The sequence below is a fragment of the Conger conger genome, chromosome 1 (genome assembly GCF_963514075.1).
Source record: "Conger conger chromosome 1, fConCon1.1, whole genome shotgun sequence".
NCBI classification, from domain to species: Eukaryota; Metazoa; Chordata; class Actinopteri; order Anguilliformes; family Congridae; genus Conger; species Conger conger.
Window position 1 is genome coordinate 82,758,565 of NC_083760.1, and position 17,480 is coordinate 82,776,044.

General features: G+C 42.1%; 1 protein-coding gene across 1 annotated transcript; it reads left to right on the forward strand.

The window, feature by feature from the left end:
* The first annotated feature begins 12,152 nt into the window (after nt 1-12,152).
* LOC133136754 (uncharacterized) lies at nt 12,153-17,202 on the forward strand. The gene is made up of 6 exons (XM_061254509.1): nt 12,153-12,768; nt 12,882-13,094; nt 13,621-14,820; nt 14,934-15,146; nt 15,673-16,872; nt 16,979-17,202. The coding sequence occupies exons 1-6, from the start codon at nt 12,363-12,365 to the stop codon at nt 17,200-17,202; spliced, it is 3,456 nt and encodes a 1,151-aa protein (XP_061110493.1). The 5' UTR covers nt 12,153-12,362.
* Nucleotides 17,203-17,480: the final 278 nt, after the last annotated feature.

Here is a 17,480-nt window from a genome sequence, read left to right on the forward strand (position 1 = left end):
GTTTTATCATATATAATCTGAAATGAAAAATTTAAAAACTCTATTTATTTTTTTATTTTCATTTGTGTTCATCGTTTGCGTTTTGTAGTTATTTTTAATGAATGTTATTCTTCTGATTCTACACCTTTTTCGGTTCGCCGAACTTTTTCGTTTTCTGTGTTTCCAATCTACTGTTTTTGCCCTTTTTTCTGATCATGGAATGATTCCAATGACAATAGAATGATTAGTCCTATTAAGGTGTGCTTTCTGTCCATACAGCTCATTCGCAATCACACAGAGTTGGTGATTATGAAAATGTGGGATACATTTGTTTGAACAAAGCAATATCATTTGCCTCCTCTGATCTAAAATGGAAATGTTTGCTGTAGGGAAACTGAGCGCTGTCTCTGAACATGTTTAAAAAGTATCATGCGACTTGAAAATCTATTTTATTAGCTTGTTGTTTATTTAAAGTCATCAGTTGAAATTCAAGTGTAAAAAACAAACTGATAATATACAGTATGTATCAGGTCCGTAGAACAAGTGACCCAGATGCGAGACCGAAGTGTAGATTTGAAAACAAAGTCTTTATTATAAAATAGGCAGGTCAGACAGGTGACGATCAAGAGCCAGCAAACAGATTCAGTGGGGATAAGGCAGTTTGTAGTACAGAGTCCAGACAATGGGCCAAAACTCCAGAAAACAGGTATAACATGGATAATCCAAATCATAGTCTTGGTCACAGGCAAAGGGTCGATAACAGACGGGCTAAGCAGACAAAGACAGAATCTGAAAAAACAAAAGTCGATATCTTGTTCTTCATTGTTTGGAAAGTAGCATAGTTACGCCATGGAGCTTACCTCGTCTGGATGCCTGGCACCTCCCCCTCACCGCACCTGCACTTCTCGGTTATGACTGCTGTCTGTTCTGGCCCGACAGTGGTGGAATGACCTTCCTGTGGACGTGACAATAGTAGAGTCTTTGGCCATTTTCTAGCGCAGACTGAAAACTCACCTGTTCAGGCTGCACTTTTCCCTCCCTACCTCACTGCTATAATTAGCCATGTAAGCCATGTGTATGTTATAGGTTATAAGTTGCACTTATGTATAATTATTTTATTATTTGGGGTATTCTAGCTGCCAACCATGGTATGCTACTTGGAAAGTTGATTTATTCTTCAAGGGTTCAAGTTTTATCTATCTGATCTCTCAGAACTGGAACTGTACTTTGCTCTCGCTGTCTTCAATGCACTTGTCCCTGTGTTCAATTTGCAGTTTATTGTACGTGGCTCTGGATAAGAGTGTCAGCTAAATAGTTGAAATGTAATGTAAAGAACGAGCCAGCTGAAAATAAAGAACAGAGAAGGCAGCAAGGACCAGCCCTGAGCAGCAGCCTTTGGACAGTTCTTAATTTTGCTTTAGTCAAATACTGTACAGAACGTGCATGATTGCTGATTTTAAGTCTGTAATTTTGGCTTCTCACTGTGATTCAGATGCTATGCCAGATAATTTGCAATACTGGCAGTTTGTGGGAGCAATAAAGCTAGTTCTCAAATGATGACAAACCTGTCATATTTCCATCTCAAAGTCAGGGGAAGCATCACTGGAAGGAATTTGGCAGCAGTTTGTTGATTGGAGCTTAGGTTGATGTATGGTTTGTGCACATAAAAAAGTTTTATCATATATAATCTGAAATGAAAAATGTAAAAACTCTATTTATTTTTTTATTTTCATTTGTGTTCATCGTTTGCGTTTTGTAGTTATTTTTAATGAATGTTATTCTGCTGATTCTACACCTTTTTCGGTTTGCTGAACTTTTTAGTTTTCTGTGTTTCCAATCTACTGTTTTTGCCCTTTTTTCTGATCATGGAATGATTCCAATGACGATAGAATAATTAGTCCTATTAAGGTGTACTTTCTGTCCATACAGCTCATTCGCAATCACACAGAGTTGGTGATTATGAAAATGTGGGATACATTTGTTTGAACAAAGCAATATCATTTGCCTCCTCTGATCTAAAATGGAAATGTTTGCTGTAGGGAAACTGAGCGCTGTCTCTGAACATGTTTAAAAAGTATCATGCGACTTGAAAATCTATTTTATTAGCTTGTTGTTTATTTAAAGTCATCAGTTGAAATTCAAGTGTAAAAAAACAAAAACTGATAATATACAGTGTGTATCAGGTCCGTAGAACAAGTGACCCAGATGCAACACCGAAGTGTAGATTTGAAAACAAAGTCTTTATTATAAAATAGGCAGGTCAGACAGGTGACGATCAAGAGCCAGCAAACAGATTCAGTGGGGATAAGGCAGTTTGTTCTACAGAGTCCAGACAATGGGCCAAAACTCCAGAAAACAGGTATAACATGGATAATCCAAATCATAGTCTTGGTCACAGGCAAAGGGTCGATAACAGACGGGCGAAGCAGACAAAGACAGAATCTGATAAAACAAAAGTCGATATCCAAAAACAGGTCAATAAACTACGGTTCAAAATCGAACAGATGGGAAAACCAAAACGTGGAAGTCGGGGACGAACCCGGTCCTAACAGAGATCAATCAGAAAACACTGGAGAGTATGATAAAGACACATAATAATCTGGCGCATAGAAGACATACAAACTGAGGGGTTTATATAAGACAGGGGGGGTCTTAGAGGGGTCCAGGAGTTTTCCTCGGGCCTGTACCCCTCCCACTCCACGAGGAATTGTCATCCCCAGCCTCGGGGGTGAACTCTCAGGATGCGGTGGACGGTGTAGGCAGGGCCACCTTCAGTGAGATGGAGGGTGGAGGGGGTTTGGCAGGAGGGCTGCCATGAAACATGGAACACTGGATGGATGCGGCGTAGGGGAGGTTGCAAAGTCTGACTGCAGAGGGAGTGAGAACACAGGTGATGGTGAATGGGCCAATGAACCTAGGGGTAAGCTTGGGGCAGGTGGAGCGGAGGGGAATGTCTCTGGATGATAACCAGAACTTCTGGCCGACAGTGTAGCGTGGGGCAGGGCGCTGGCGGCAGTTGGCGAACCTCCTCATTTCTGAGACGAGCTGAGACGCCGGCACCTCCACCTTCTTCTCCTCCTCAGATAACACAGGTGGTTGGTAGCCCAGGCAACAGGCAAATGGAGACAATCCAGTGGAGGAGACGGGCAACAAGTTGTAGGCATACTCGATCCAAAATAGGCTTTCCACCCAGGAGGCTGGAGATTTCTCCACCATGCTTACGAATGTCTTCTCCAGTTCCTGATTGAGATGCTCCATCTGCCTGTTGGTTTGGTGGAAGCTGGATGACAGTTGAGCCTTGGCGCTGATGAGCATGCAGAAGGCCTTCCAGGACTGACTGGAGAACTGAGGGCCTCGGTCCGAGGCTACCTCCAGGGGAAGGCCGTGCAAACGAAACACGTGGAGGACTAAGAGTTTGGCCGTCTCCTTAGATGATGGGAGCTTGGGTAAGGTGACGAAGTGGCCACATTTAGAAAACCGGTCTACCACAGTCAGGACAACGGATATTCCTGGGTAAATTTGACCGTATCAGGTTTGGCGGTTGGCCACCAGAAGTGGTGGCTCAGGAGAGCCAGCTTATGACTAACGGGGCAAGTCGGGACATGGTAAATGGTAAATGGCAGGCATTTATATAGCGCATTTATCCAAAGTGCTGTACAATTGATGCTTCTCCATTCACCCATTCATACACGCACTCACACACCTATGGCGATTGGCTGCCATGCAAGGCCCCGACCTGCTCGCCAGGAGCATTTGGGGGTTAGGTGTCTTGCTCAGGGACACGTCGACACCGCCCGGGCGGGGGATCGAACCGGCAACCCTCCGACTGCCAGACGACTGCTCTTACTGCCTGAGCCATGTCGCCCCTAAAATAAACATTGTTTGTGAGTTTGTTGTAGGCCTGTTCACACTAAGCATGCTCAGAAGGCCACATGGTGAGGGGAGGCAGGGCTGACCTGACTGAGCATGGCCTACATATGGGCCTACATATGGGCCTACATATGGGCCCACTCCAGGTATGGGGTCCATTGGGACAGGACAGCTCTGACTCCGGTGTCGGAGGCATCCACCTATAGGGTGAATTGCTTCTCCGGGTCAGGCATGGTTAGGACAGGAGCAGAGAAGTGCATCTTCAGTTCACTGAAGGTGGAGTCGGCAGCGGGTGTCCAGCAGAAGGTGACCTTGCTGGAGGTCAAGGCAGACAGGGGAATGGTGACGGGGCTGTAAAATTGGCGAACCCCAGGAAGCATTGGAATTCCTTGCGGTTGGTAGGAGGGGGCCAATTAGCTACACCAGAGGTCTTGTCGATATTCATTTCGAGCTTCCCCCTGGAGACGACAAAGCCGAGGAACTGGATTGAGGGTTGGTGGAATTCGCACTTCTCGGCTTTGAAGAAAAGACGGTTCTCCCGGAGGCGACGGAGCAATTGACAGACATGATTGATGTATTCCTCCAGGGTAGCAGAGAAGATGAGGATATTGTCCAGGGAAACAAATAAAAAGCGGTTGATCATGTCCCGGAGGACATTATTGATGAGGTTCTGGAAGATGGCTGGAGCATTGATGAGCCCAAACAGCATCACGAGGTACATCTCATAGTGGCCACTCATGGTATTGAAAGCCATCTTCCAGTCGTCACCCTTGCGGATGCGGACCAGGTGGTAAGCCTTGCGGAGATCCAATTTGGTGAAGAACTGGCACTTCTATCGTGACGAAATGGCAGAGGAGATGAGTGGGATGGGGTAGCGGTTCTTGATGGTTATGTCGTTGAGTCCACAGTAGTCAATGCAAGGTCGTAGGGACTTGTCTTTTTTCTCCACAAAAAGGAATCTGGCTCCGAGGATGAGAGATGGATCAGGCCAACAGCCAGGGAATCCCCAATGTACTTCTCCATGGACAGAGTCTCTGAGATGGAGAGGGAGAAGAGATAACCTTGTGGAGGAGTGGTGCCCGGGTGCAGTTCAATGGCACAATTGTAGGACCAGAGAGGAAGCAGGGAGCAGGCTTGGAACTTACCGAAGACCTGTCCAACGTCGCGGGAAGGAGGACCTGTGTGGAGCTCTTGGTGTGGAGAACCTGGGAGAGAGTGGATGTCAGAACTAGAGTGGGGCAGATCAGGTTGGCATCGGCTCCGGAGTCAATCAGAACTTGCACTTGGTGGCAAGCCCCCTCCCAGGAGATGTAAGCCATGATGGTGGACCTTGAGGTTGAGAGGGATGGATTCAGGGTAGCGCCCGTCAGGACCCACTCCTTCACTGACGGGCATTGTCTTTTAACATGCAGGACCGGATGCAGTGAACAGGTCCACCGCAGTGCAGGCAGAGGTGCTCCTTTAACTGTCTTCCTCTCCATTGTAGAGATGTGAGAGTTTCCCACCTGTATGGGTTTGGGTTCGGGTAATGGCCGCCTGGTACGGGAAACAGGTTGATCAGGTTTCTGGGCCCACCTAGCCATGCAACAATCCCTCAGTCGAGTGTCCACTCTGATAGCCAGGTCAATGAGGGTGTTGACGGAGTCCGGCAGGTCACAGGTGGTTAGCTGGTCCTGGATCTACTCCGACAGCCCATTCTTGAAAGCCCCCCATAACGTGGTGTGTCCACATCCCACTGAGGCTGCCAGAGTCCAGAATTCTATGGAATAATCTGAGACGGTATGACAGTATGAGCGGTTAGAATGCACTGGGGATGTGAACCAGAGGACTCAATTCCAGCTGGATCAGGCATTATAGAACAGAGGTGGAATATCCCAATCCTGGAAGTTTTTGTTACCCTGCCTAAAAGAGCCATTTGGCTGTATACACCAACACTGGTTCATTCATAAGATCACAGTAAAATGTTTCATATAGGGACACAAGAACAGTCTTCAGCTGTCATTCAAGCACTTACCAAGAAATTGAGCAAAAATTTCAGATGGCATAAATCTTAGGGCTAATTAAGTAATTCGGCCTTATATTTAATTAGGGCAGAGTAACACACATTTATGTTGTATTGTTATTTGTGTGAAATATTGTGAATAACACAATATTTGCAATACACTCATGCATTCAAGGGCCTGCCTAAACTGAGCATAGATTGTCATCATGCGAGCACATGCTTTATGCTAACTATCACTCAGCGCTTTCTACCTAAAGCAAACATTTAAATATGATGGTATACCTTGTAAGGGTAATTTACTTAATTGATTCTTAATTGACAATGTTTGTTAACATAAAGACAATCACGTGATTACAAATAACCTTTTAGTGATGATCCTTATTACTATTCGACCACTTTCTGAATTAAATGCTTACTATGAGTCTTTCTCTGTCTCTCTCCAGCCTTTGACCTTAATGTCTCTGCTTTTCAGCTAGCACATTCTGGTCTTACAGCAAGGTGAAGAAGGGGTATTCAGAAGACAAAATACTGATAAATGTTTGTGGCCAGCTTCATGTGTTTTTGTTTGGTAAAGCCCCCCCTTCAGGAAAAGTGTGTAAAAGAGTCTTACTGTGTCTGATTCAAATCAGAAAGCTGGTAAGCTTTCTCACTTTCTGTAATTTCTTTGCAAATTATACGAAAGTTAAACTGTAGAATAGCTATTGTTGTTTTTTACTGGATCTGTTTCATCAGACGATGCTCACCTGTGAAATGTTAAAAAGGAAATTTTCCCCTAACAACCTTTAAATGCAAATCGGTTCAGAGGGTGGAGATCCAAGCCCAAGGACAAAAACCTAAATGGCTCAGTTGAGTTTGATCAGATCTGCGCGTGAATACAATAGGACTAGCAGTCATAGAGACAGACATCTAAGATAGGTGGTGTTTTTCTGGAAGAGAAGGAAGGAACTAGGAGGGCAGGTAGGAGAGGTCTATACTTAGTTTGGGTATGGTTTGGTTTGGCCATAAGTATGTGCTCATCAAGATGCCTGATATCAAGCAATCATAGTCATTCTGGCCAGATACATTTGACATCTTCTCTTCTGACATCATACCCAATGACAAGAATTCACTCTTCTTCTTCTCATTTATTCATAGAAGATGGCAAACAGTACATGGATTTTTGTTCTTTTGGCAGTATTAGCCGGTAAGTAACAATATCCTATTTCACAATGCACATTTAGCTGTCAAAAAGATTGCTTGTAATGCACTGCTGTGATATCAAGATGTTCAGGGTTAAATAAATGTATTTGAATAGTAGTAGACATAAATTATTTATTATTAATTATATGCACAAGGAAATTAGCATCATATCCTATGTAATGTAAAATGCCCAGGAGAAGGATTCATAGTCAGTATAAAATGCTTTTCACAGAATGTGCATGGGTAAAAAAAAGATAAGCTAGTATTGGCCAGTCACTCAATTCTTACACATTTGTATGTACTTCAAACTTATTAAACTGTATTTGTTTTAAAATAACTTATGTTGTTTTCCAGGGACGTATGAATGTTCTCCCAAAGGTATGTTATCACACAAATTTAAGTCCTTATTGGTCAATCTGCAATCCATTCCTGAATTTAGAGAAATACAATTTAGGACTATTGTATTTGTCTTTATATGTCTGAATGCATGTGTAATTTATATATTGGAACAGCATTGGCATGCCAAATGCTTTTGCAACTGAAGACTTGTACTGCAATCTTCACCAATAGGATTACTTGCACATTGATGAGCCTACGAAGATACCTTACTGGGAATTGACAGAAGGATGTTGTTGTAGGTTATTCTTGAGGGTAGGGCACATCTGCACAAATTTCTAGGCCTGGATGTTAAATATAGTAAATTCCATATTGCAAAGTAGTGAAGACACTCTGTTATACTTTCACCTTCACTTTTTATTTTGTGCACAAATGTCATACACTCGACAGTTGGAAGACAGAATTCCTCTGGGAATTGAGACCCCGCCAAAATCTTACACTTAACACTTGTCTAGGCCAAGTGTTAGAGTTTGAGTTTATTGCCCCCTTTTCTGCACGCTTGCTCTCATTTTCTGTTCGTCCGCATGGTTTTCCCTGTCCTCCTCTGGGGTGTATCCCTTGTCTCTAGGGAATATTAGTGGTTATTCCACATCTGGTGGGTAACTTGTAGAACCCCTCTTGGTCGTGTTTGGTCCTCCGACTCCCTTACTGAGAAATTAGGAAAAGAAACAGTCAGAGACATAGGCCATTGTCTATTTCTTCTCAATTATGTTCCAAATAGTTTATTTTGGTAAGTATATTGTTTGTTGAATGTCTCCGACTGAATTTTATGCATTTCTCAGCCTCATGATTGCTTTGTTGACTGTCAATGGCACAACCTATTAGGTTGCCTCCTGTTGACAAAAGGCAAAAACACCAAAGGCAATAATCAAAAGCCTAGAATCGAAACTCAGTACTGACATCTTAGACCTTATACTGGCATATTTTTTATACATGCTCTACGGAAGAGATTGACTACACCTGTCTAATCAGAAACAGCTGAGAAGCCAACTCTCCAAATACTTTTGGTCCTCTAAAATAGAGGGACAATGTATAAAAGGGCTGTAATTCCTACACCAATCACCCGATATGGATAAAAATATCCTCAAATTCAGAGTGACAGTTTACATTTTTACCTCATTTTCATTTTTGCAAATTACTGAGCTTCTGTCACGCCCATGCAAAATGAGCCTAGAGGTAATAAGCAGCCAGCATAGAAGCGCACTGCTAGCGCATTTCATTTCTTCCAAAATAGAAATACTGGAAAAACTTAATGCAGTGTGTGCTATATGATCAACATACTATATAGGATCATGCCATTTGGATTTGTACCGTGGGCGGCCTGTAGCGTAGTGGTTAAGGTACATGCCTGGCACACGCAAGGTCCGCGGTTCAATCCCCAGTGTAGCCACAATAAGATCCACACGGCCGTTGGGCCCTTGAGCAAGGCCCTGCATTGCTCCAGGGGAGGATTGTCTCCTGCTTAGTCAAATCAACTGTATGTCGCTCCGGATAAGAGCGTCTGCCAAATGGCAGAAATATTCTAATAATGAACTATATTTCTGCTCATAGTGAACAGGACACAAGTGTAAGAAAGGCTTAAACAAAAAACACCTCTGAACACTCTTCCATAATTATTAAGTTATGATTCTTGACTTTTAATCTTGTTGTCTTCAAATATGTAATCTTCAAATATGGTAAATATTTCCAATCTAATCATTTGTCAGATGATAGCTACATCAGAGGATTCATTTCACCACTACATTTAGGTTTCTTCTATTACTTCTTCCCACTGGAGATTTTTCTTTTTTTTCACCTTATTACCTACCTTCAGGCTCCTCTTTCCCAAAATTTCAATATACAAAAATAGAGAATAATTATCTCTTAAAAAGGCCTTTTACGAATGAAACTGGACAGATTTGAACTGTCTTGATACAGAAATATAATTAATCAAAATAATGGCACCGATTGTTTTCAGTTCAGTTCAACAGATTCTTATTGTCCCTGAGAGACAAAGATACTGTAAAGATACAGGTGGTTTTGTTGGTACAGTTAATTGGATAGTTTCTTATGAAGTGCAAGAAAAACTGTAATTTCTAACTTTTTTATTTCAGAAAAATATCATTACACATACATAACAGTCTACATGTTCAATGGCAATGCAAAGGAGACGGCCAAGAACCAGCTCTACATCACATCCTATCTATCAGATACAAATGTACTTGTCACTGTCAACAACTCTCCATTCAAGAAAGAGCTGACTATGCAGGGTGGAGAGTCTGAAACAGTGGAAGTACCTTCTGACACGGAATTGAAAGGCACAGGCAAATATTCCAAAACGGTCATGATACAATCCAACAAGTTCATCACAATTGTGTCCTCCAATCAAAAGAAGAATTCAGTTGACACCTCACTGGTGTACCCAGTCAATAAACTAGGTCAGGAGTATTATGTCTTCACACCATCAGCTACAGGTTACCCGAAAGAGTTGGCTGTATTTGCCTTACAAGGCTCTACTTCAGTGACAGTAGAGTTGAAGTGTGCTGTCACTTTTGAAGGTAAAACGTATAACCCAAATGAAAAGCTTACTGCTGGCATTGTTGCATCTGAGGTCCTCTACCTGGAGTCCGATAACGACTGCACTGGGTCAAGAGTGGTGTCAAACAGGCCTGTAGGTGTCATCTCAGGACATGCTTGTGCTTGGAAGAACTCCAATTGCCAGCATGCCTTTGAACAGTTGTTACCTGTAGAGCAATGGGGTACATCCTACATTGTTCCACCTCTAGAATATCAGGTCCTGGATGACTTTGTGTATATCTTTGCTTCTAAGCCCACTCGTGTCACTTACCAATTTGGTGACAAATCTCAGGACACTGATCTGAGTGCTGGTCAGTGGAAAGAGATTCCAATGACTAGGAGTCCACCATTAGTCATCTCTTCCACCCAGCCCATTCAAGTCCTCTACTACTGCACTGGTGGCAAATTTAGTGATGGCTCTGTATTTGACCCCTTTATTATGAACATTGTACCCACTGATAAGTTCTGTGAATCCCACACGTTAGAGGGCATGGAGGACTTTACTAACTATGCCCTCATCGTTGCCAAGACCAAGGACATTAAAGAAGTACAATTTGATGACAAGCATCCATCTTTCAATTGGCAGCAAGTTCTTCTGACAGAATACTCGTGGGCTCATTACACCTATGATAAAGGAATAAGTCACCACACAGTGAAGAGTCCTTCTGCTCCCATTGGAGTTTATAGTGTTGGCACAGTGGACCAGAACAGCTACGGAGCTCCTGCAGCTTGTGGTCGTGAGTAGAAATAATTGTGTTGTCAAAAGATAGTGTATGACATTTACTTTCAACTTTGGTAGACAACTGGAGAAAGAAAGTTTGATATTTTAGTTGTCCTTGTTCCTTTTCAGTCCTGTCCTGTATCCACAATGGTCAGTATCATCCTCCTGGAAAGCCATTCTGGGATGATTCTGCTTGTACACAGCTCTGCGAGTGCAACCCTTCCACAGGTTTTGTCATCTGCCAGACATCTCAGTGCAAAGCTGAAGAACAGTGTAAAGTTGTGGACGGTGTGAGCAAATGTGTGGCAAAAACCGTTCCAGAACCACTATGTCCATCAAAAGGTAACTTAAAAACACCACAATAAAAAATGCTCTAACATTTTAAATGGCACAAATATTCTAATAATCAACTATGTTTGTGTTCATAGTGAACAGGACACAAATGTAACAAAGGCTGAAACAAAAAGCACCTCTGAGCCCTTTTTTCCATAAATATTAAGTTATGATTCAAGACTTTTAATCTTGTTGTACTTCATACAGGGTAAACGTTTCCAATCTAATCATTTGTCAGATAAAAGCAACATACAGAGGATTCACTTGACCGCTATATTTAGGTTTCTTCTATTATTTCTTTCCACTGGAGATTTTTTTTTTTCACCTACCTTCAGGCTCCTCTTACAGAGATACAAAGATATAATTCTTCAATATAATGACACCGATTGTTTTCAGTTCAGTTCATCAGATTCTTATTGTCCCTGAAAGACAAAGATACTGTAAAGATACAGGTGGTTTTGTTGATACAGTTAATTGGATAGTTTCTTATGAAGTGCAAGAAAAACTGTAATTTCTAACTTTTTTATTTCAGAAAAATATCATTACACATACATAACAGTCTACATGTTCAATGGCAATGCAAAGGAGACGGCCAAGAACCAGCTCTACATCACATCCTATCTATCAGATACAAATATACTTGTCACTGTCAACAAGTCTCCATTCAGGAAAGAGCTGACTATGCAGGGTGGAGAGTCTGAAACAGTGGACGTACCTTCTGACACGGAATTGAAAGGCACAGGCAAATATTCCAAAACGGTCATGATACAATCCAACAAGTTCATCACAATTGTGTCCTCCAATCAAAAGAAGAATTCAGTTGACACCTCACTGGTGTACCCAGTCAATAAACTGGGTCAAGAGTATTATGTCTTCACGCCATCAGCTACTGGTTACCCTAAAGAGTTGGCTGTTTTTGCCTTACAAGGCTCTACTTCAGTGACAGTAGAGTTGAAGTGTGCTGTCACTTTTGAAGGTAAAACGTATAACCCAAATGAAAAGCTTACTGCTGGCATTGTTGCATCTGAGGTCCTCTACCTGGAGTCCGATAACGACTGCACTGGGTCAAGAGTGGTGTCAAACAAGCCTGTAGGTGTCATCTCAGGACATGCTTGTGCTTGGAAGAACTCCAATTGCCAGCATGCCTTTGAACAGTTGTTACCTGTAGAGCAATGGGGTACATCCTACATTGTTCCACCTCTAGAATATCAGGTCCTGGATGACTCAGTGTATATCTTTGCTTCTAAGCCCACTCGTGTCACTTACCAATTTGGTGACAAATCTCAGGACACTGATCTGAGTGCTGGTCAGTGGAAAGAGATTCCAATGACTAGGAGTCCACCATTAGTCATCTCTTCCACCCAGCCCATTCAAGTCCTCTACTACTGCACTGGTGGCAAATTTAGTGATGGCTCTGTATTTGACCCCTTTATTATGAACATTGTACCCACTGATAAGTTCTGTGAATCCCACACGTTAGAGGGCATGGAGGACTTTACTAACTATGCCCTCATCGTTGCCAAGACCAAGGACATTAAAGAAATACAATTTGATGACAAGCATCCATCTTTCAATTGGCAGCAAGTTCTTCTGACAGAATACTCGTGGGCTCATTACACCTATGATAAAGGAATAAGTCACCACACAGTGAAGAGTCCTTCTGCTCCCATTGGAGTTTATAGTGTTGGCACAGTGGACCAGAACAGCTACGGAGCTCCTGCAGCTTGTGGTCGTGAGTAGAAATAATTGTGTTGTCAAAAGATAGTGTATGACATTTACTTTCAACTTTGGTAGACAACTGGAGAAAGAAAGTTTGATATTTTGGTTGTCCTTGTTCCTTTTCAGTCCTGTACTGTACCCACAATGGTCAGTATCATCCTCCTGGAAAGCCACTCTGGCATGATTCTGCTTGTACACAGCTCTGCGAGTGCAACCCTTGCACAGGTTTTGTCATCTGCCAGACATCTCAGTGCAAAGCTGAAGAACAGTGTAAAGTTGTGGACGGTGTGAGCAAATGTGTGGCAAAAACCGTTCCAGAACCACTATGTCCATCAAAAGGTAACTTATAAACACCACAATAAAAAGTCCTCTAACATTTTAAATGGCACAAATATTCTAATTATCAACTATGTTTGTGTTCCTAGTGAACAGGACACAAATGTAACAAAGGCTGAAACAAAAAGCACCTCTGAGCCCTTTTTTCCATAAATATTAAGTTATGATTCTAGACTTTTAATCTTGTTGTACTTCATACAGGGTAAACGTTTCCAATGTAATCATTTGTCAGATAAAAGCAACATACAGAGGATTCACTTCACCGCTATATTTAGGTTTCTTCTATTATTTCTTCCCACTGGAGATTTTTTATTTTTTTCACCTACCTTCAGGCTCCTCTTACAGAGATACAAAGATATGATTATTCAATATAATGACACCGATTGTTTTCAGTTCAGTTCAACAGATTCTTATTGTCCCTGAGAGACAAAGATACTGTAAAGATACAGGTAGTTTTGTTGATACAGTTAATTGGATAGTTTCTTATGAAGTGCAAGAAAAACTGTAATTTCTAACTTTTTTATTTCAGAAAAATATCATTACACATACATAACAGTCTACATGTTCAATGGCAATGCAAAGGAGACGGCCAAGAACCAGCTCTACATCACATCCTATCTATCAGATACAAATGTACTTGTCACTGTCAACAAGTCTCCATTCAAGAAAGAGCTGACTATGCAGGGTGGAGAGTCTGAAACAGTGGAAGTACCTTCTGACACGGAATTGAAAGGCACAGGCAAATATTCCAAAACGGTCATGATACAATCCAACAAGTTCATCACAATTGTGTCCTCCAATCAAAAGAAGAATTCAGTTGACACCTCACTGGTGTATCCAGTCAATAAACTGGGTCAAGAGTATTATGTCTTCACGCCATCAGCTACTGGTTACCCAAAAGAGTTGGCTGTTTTTGCCTTACAAGGCTCTACTTCAGTGACAGTAGAGTTGAAGTGTGCTGTCACTTTTGAAGGTAAAACGTATAACCCAAATGAAAAGCTTACTGCTGGCATTGTTGCATCTGAGGTCCTCTACCTGGAGTCCGATAACGACTGCACTGGGTCAAGAGTGGTGTCAAACAAGCCTGTAGGTGTCATCTCAGGACATGCTTGTGCTTGGAAGAACTCCAATTGCCAGCATGCCTTTGAACAGTTGTTACCTGTAGAGCAATGGGGTACATCCTACATTGTTCCACCTCTAGAATATCAGGTCCTGGATGACTCAGTGTATATCTTTGCTTCTAAGCCCACTCGTGTCACTTACCAATTTGGTGACAAATCTCAGGACACTGATCTGAGTGCTGGTCAGTGGAAAGAGATTCCAATGACTAGGAGTCCACCATTAGTCATCTCTTCCACCCAGCCCATTCAAGTCCTCTACTACTGCACTGGTGGCAAATTTAGTGATGGCTCTGTATTTGACCCCTTTATTATGAACATTGTACCCACTGATAAGTTCTGTGAATCCCACACGTTAGAGGGCATGGAGGACTTTACTAACTATGCCCTCATCGTTGCCAAGACCAAGGACATTAAAGAAATACAATTTGATGACAAGCATCCATCTTTCAATTGGCAGCAAGTTCTTCTGACAGAATACTCGTGGGCTCATTACACCTATGATAAAGGAATAAGTCACCACACAGTGAAGAGTCCTTCTGCTCCCATTGGAGTTTATAGTGTTGGCACAGTGGACCAGAACAGCTACGGAGCTCCTGCAGCTTGTGGTCGTGAGTAGAAATAATTGTGTTGTCAAAAGATAGTGTATGACATTTACTTTCAACTTTGGTAGACAACTGGAGAAAGAAAGTTTGATCTTTTGGTTGTCCTTGTTCCTTTTCAGTCCTGTACTGTACCCACAATGGTCAGTATCATCCTCCTGGAAAGCCACTCTGGCATGATTCTGCTTGTACACAGCTCTGCGAGTGCAACCCTTGCACAGGTTTTGTCATCTGCCAGACATCTCAGTGCAAAGCTGAAGAACAGTGTAAAGTTGTGGACGGTGTGAGCAAATGTGTGGCAAAAACCGTTCCAGAACCACTATGTCCATCAAAAGGTAACTTATAAACACCACAATAAAAAGTCCTCTAACATTTTAAATGGCACAAATATTCTAATTATCAACTATGTTTGTGTTCCTAGTGAACAGGACACAAATGTAACAAAGGCTGAAACAAAAAGCACCTCTGAGCCCTTTTTTCCATAAATATTAAGTTATGATTCTAGACTTTTAATCTTGTTGTACTTCATACAGGGTAAACGTTTCCAATGTAATCATTTGTCAGATAAAAGCAACATACAGAGGATTCACTTCACCGCTATATTTAGGTTTCTTCTATTATTTCTTCCCACTGGAGATTTTTTATTTTTTTCACCTACCTTCAGGCTCCTCTTACAGAGATACAAAGATATGATTATTCAATATAATGACACCGATTGTTTTCAGTTCAGTTCAACAGATTCTTATTGTCCCTGAGAGACAAAGATACTGTAAAGATACAGGTAGTTTTGTTGATACAGTTAATTGGATAGTTTCTTATGAAGTGCAAGAAAAACTGTAATTTCTAACTTTTTTATTTCAGAAAAATATCATTACACATACATAACAGTCTACATGTTCAATGGCAATGCAAAGGAGACGGCCAAGAACCAGCTCTACATCACATCCTATCTATCAGATACAAATGTACTTGTCACTGTCAACAAGTCTCCATTCAAGAAAGAGCTGACTATGCAGGGTGGAGAGTCTGAAACAGTGGAAGTACCTTCTGACACGGAATTGAAAGGCACAGGCAAATATTCCAAAACGGTCATGATACAATCCAACAAGTTCATCACAATTGTGTCCTCCAATCAAAAGAAGAATTCAGTTGACACCTCACTGGTGTATCCAGTCAATAAACTGGGTCAAGAGTATTATGTCTTCACGCCATCAGCTACTGGTTACCCAAAAGAGTTGGCTGTTTTTGCCTTACAAGGCTCTACTTCAGTGACAGTAGAGTTGAAGTGTGCTGTCACTTTTGAAGGTAAAACGTATAACCCAAATGAAAAGCTTACTGCTGGCATTGTTGCATCTGAGGTCCTCTACCTGGAGTCCGATAACGACTGCACTGGGTCAAGAGTGGTGTCAAACAAGCCTGTAGGTGTCATCTCAGGACATGCTTGTGCTTGGAAGAACTCCAATTGCCAGCATGCCTTTGAACAGTTGTTACCTGTAGAGCAATGGGGTACATCCTACATTGTTCCACCTCTAGAATATCAGGTCCTGGATGACTCAGTGTATATCTTTGCTTCTAAGCCCACTCGTGTCACTTACCAATTTGGTGACAAATCTCAGGACACTGATCTGAGTGCTGGTCAGTGGAAAGAGATTCCAATGACTAGGAGTCCACCATTAGTCATCTCTTCCACCCAGCCCATTCAAGTCCTCTACTACTGCACTGGTGGCAAATTTAGTGATGGCTCTGTATTTGACCCCTTTATTATGAACATTGTACCCACTGATAAGTTCTGTGAATCCCACACGTTAGAGGGCATGGAGGACTTTACTAACTATGCCCTCATCGTTGCCAAGACCAAGGACATTAAAGAAATACAATTTGATGACAAGCATCCATCTTTCAATTGGCAGCAAGTTCTTCTGACAGAATACTCGTGGGCTCATTACACCTATGATAAAGGAATAAGTCACCACACAGTGAAGAGTCCTTCTGCTCCCATTGGAGTTTATAGTGTTGGCACAGTGGACCAGAACAGCTACGGAGCTCCTGCAGCTTGTGGTCGTGAGTAGAAATAATTGTGTTGTCAAAAGATAGTGTATGACATTTACTTTCAACTTTGGTAGACAACTGGAGAAAGAAAGTTTGATCTTTTGGTGTTCCTTTTCAGTCCTGTACTGTACCCACAATGGTCAGTATCATCCTCCTGGAAAGCCACTCTGGCATGATTCTGCTTGTACACAGCTCTGCGAGTGCAACCCTTGCACAGGTTTTGTCATCTGCCGGACATCCCAGTGCAACCCTGAAGAAGATTGTAAAGTCATAGAGGGCATGAGCAAATGTGTGGCAAAAACCATCCCTGCACCTGTGAATCCACCCAAAGGTAAATCATAATCATCGTAATAAGGATTCTTCTGATGGAAACTCTATCGAGAAATCTTGAAATATCAGAAATGTTCACATTATCATTTTTTAATTCAGAGTATACATGATAAAAGTCCAATACAGACCCATGCCCATGTCATGGTTTCTCTAACAGCAGATCCTGGGTTTGTTTCTGTGCATGTTGCTGTCTTTCTTTTTCAACATTGACCTGTACCCACAAGGGTCAGTCCCATCCTCCTGGGAAACCCTTCTGGGATGATTCTGCCTGTACACAGCTTTGTGAGTGC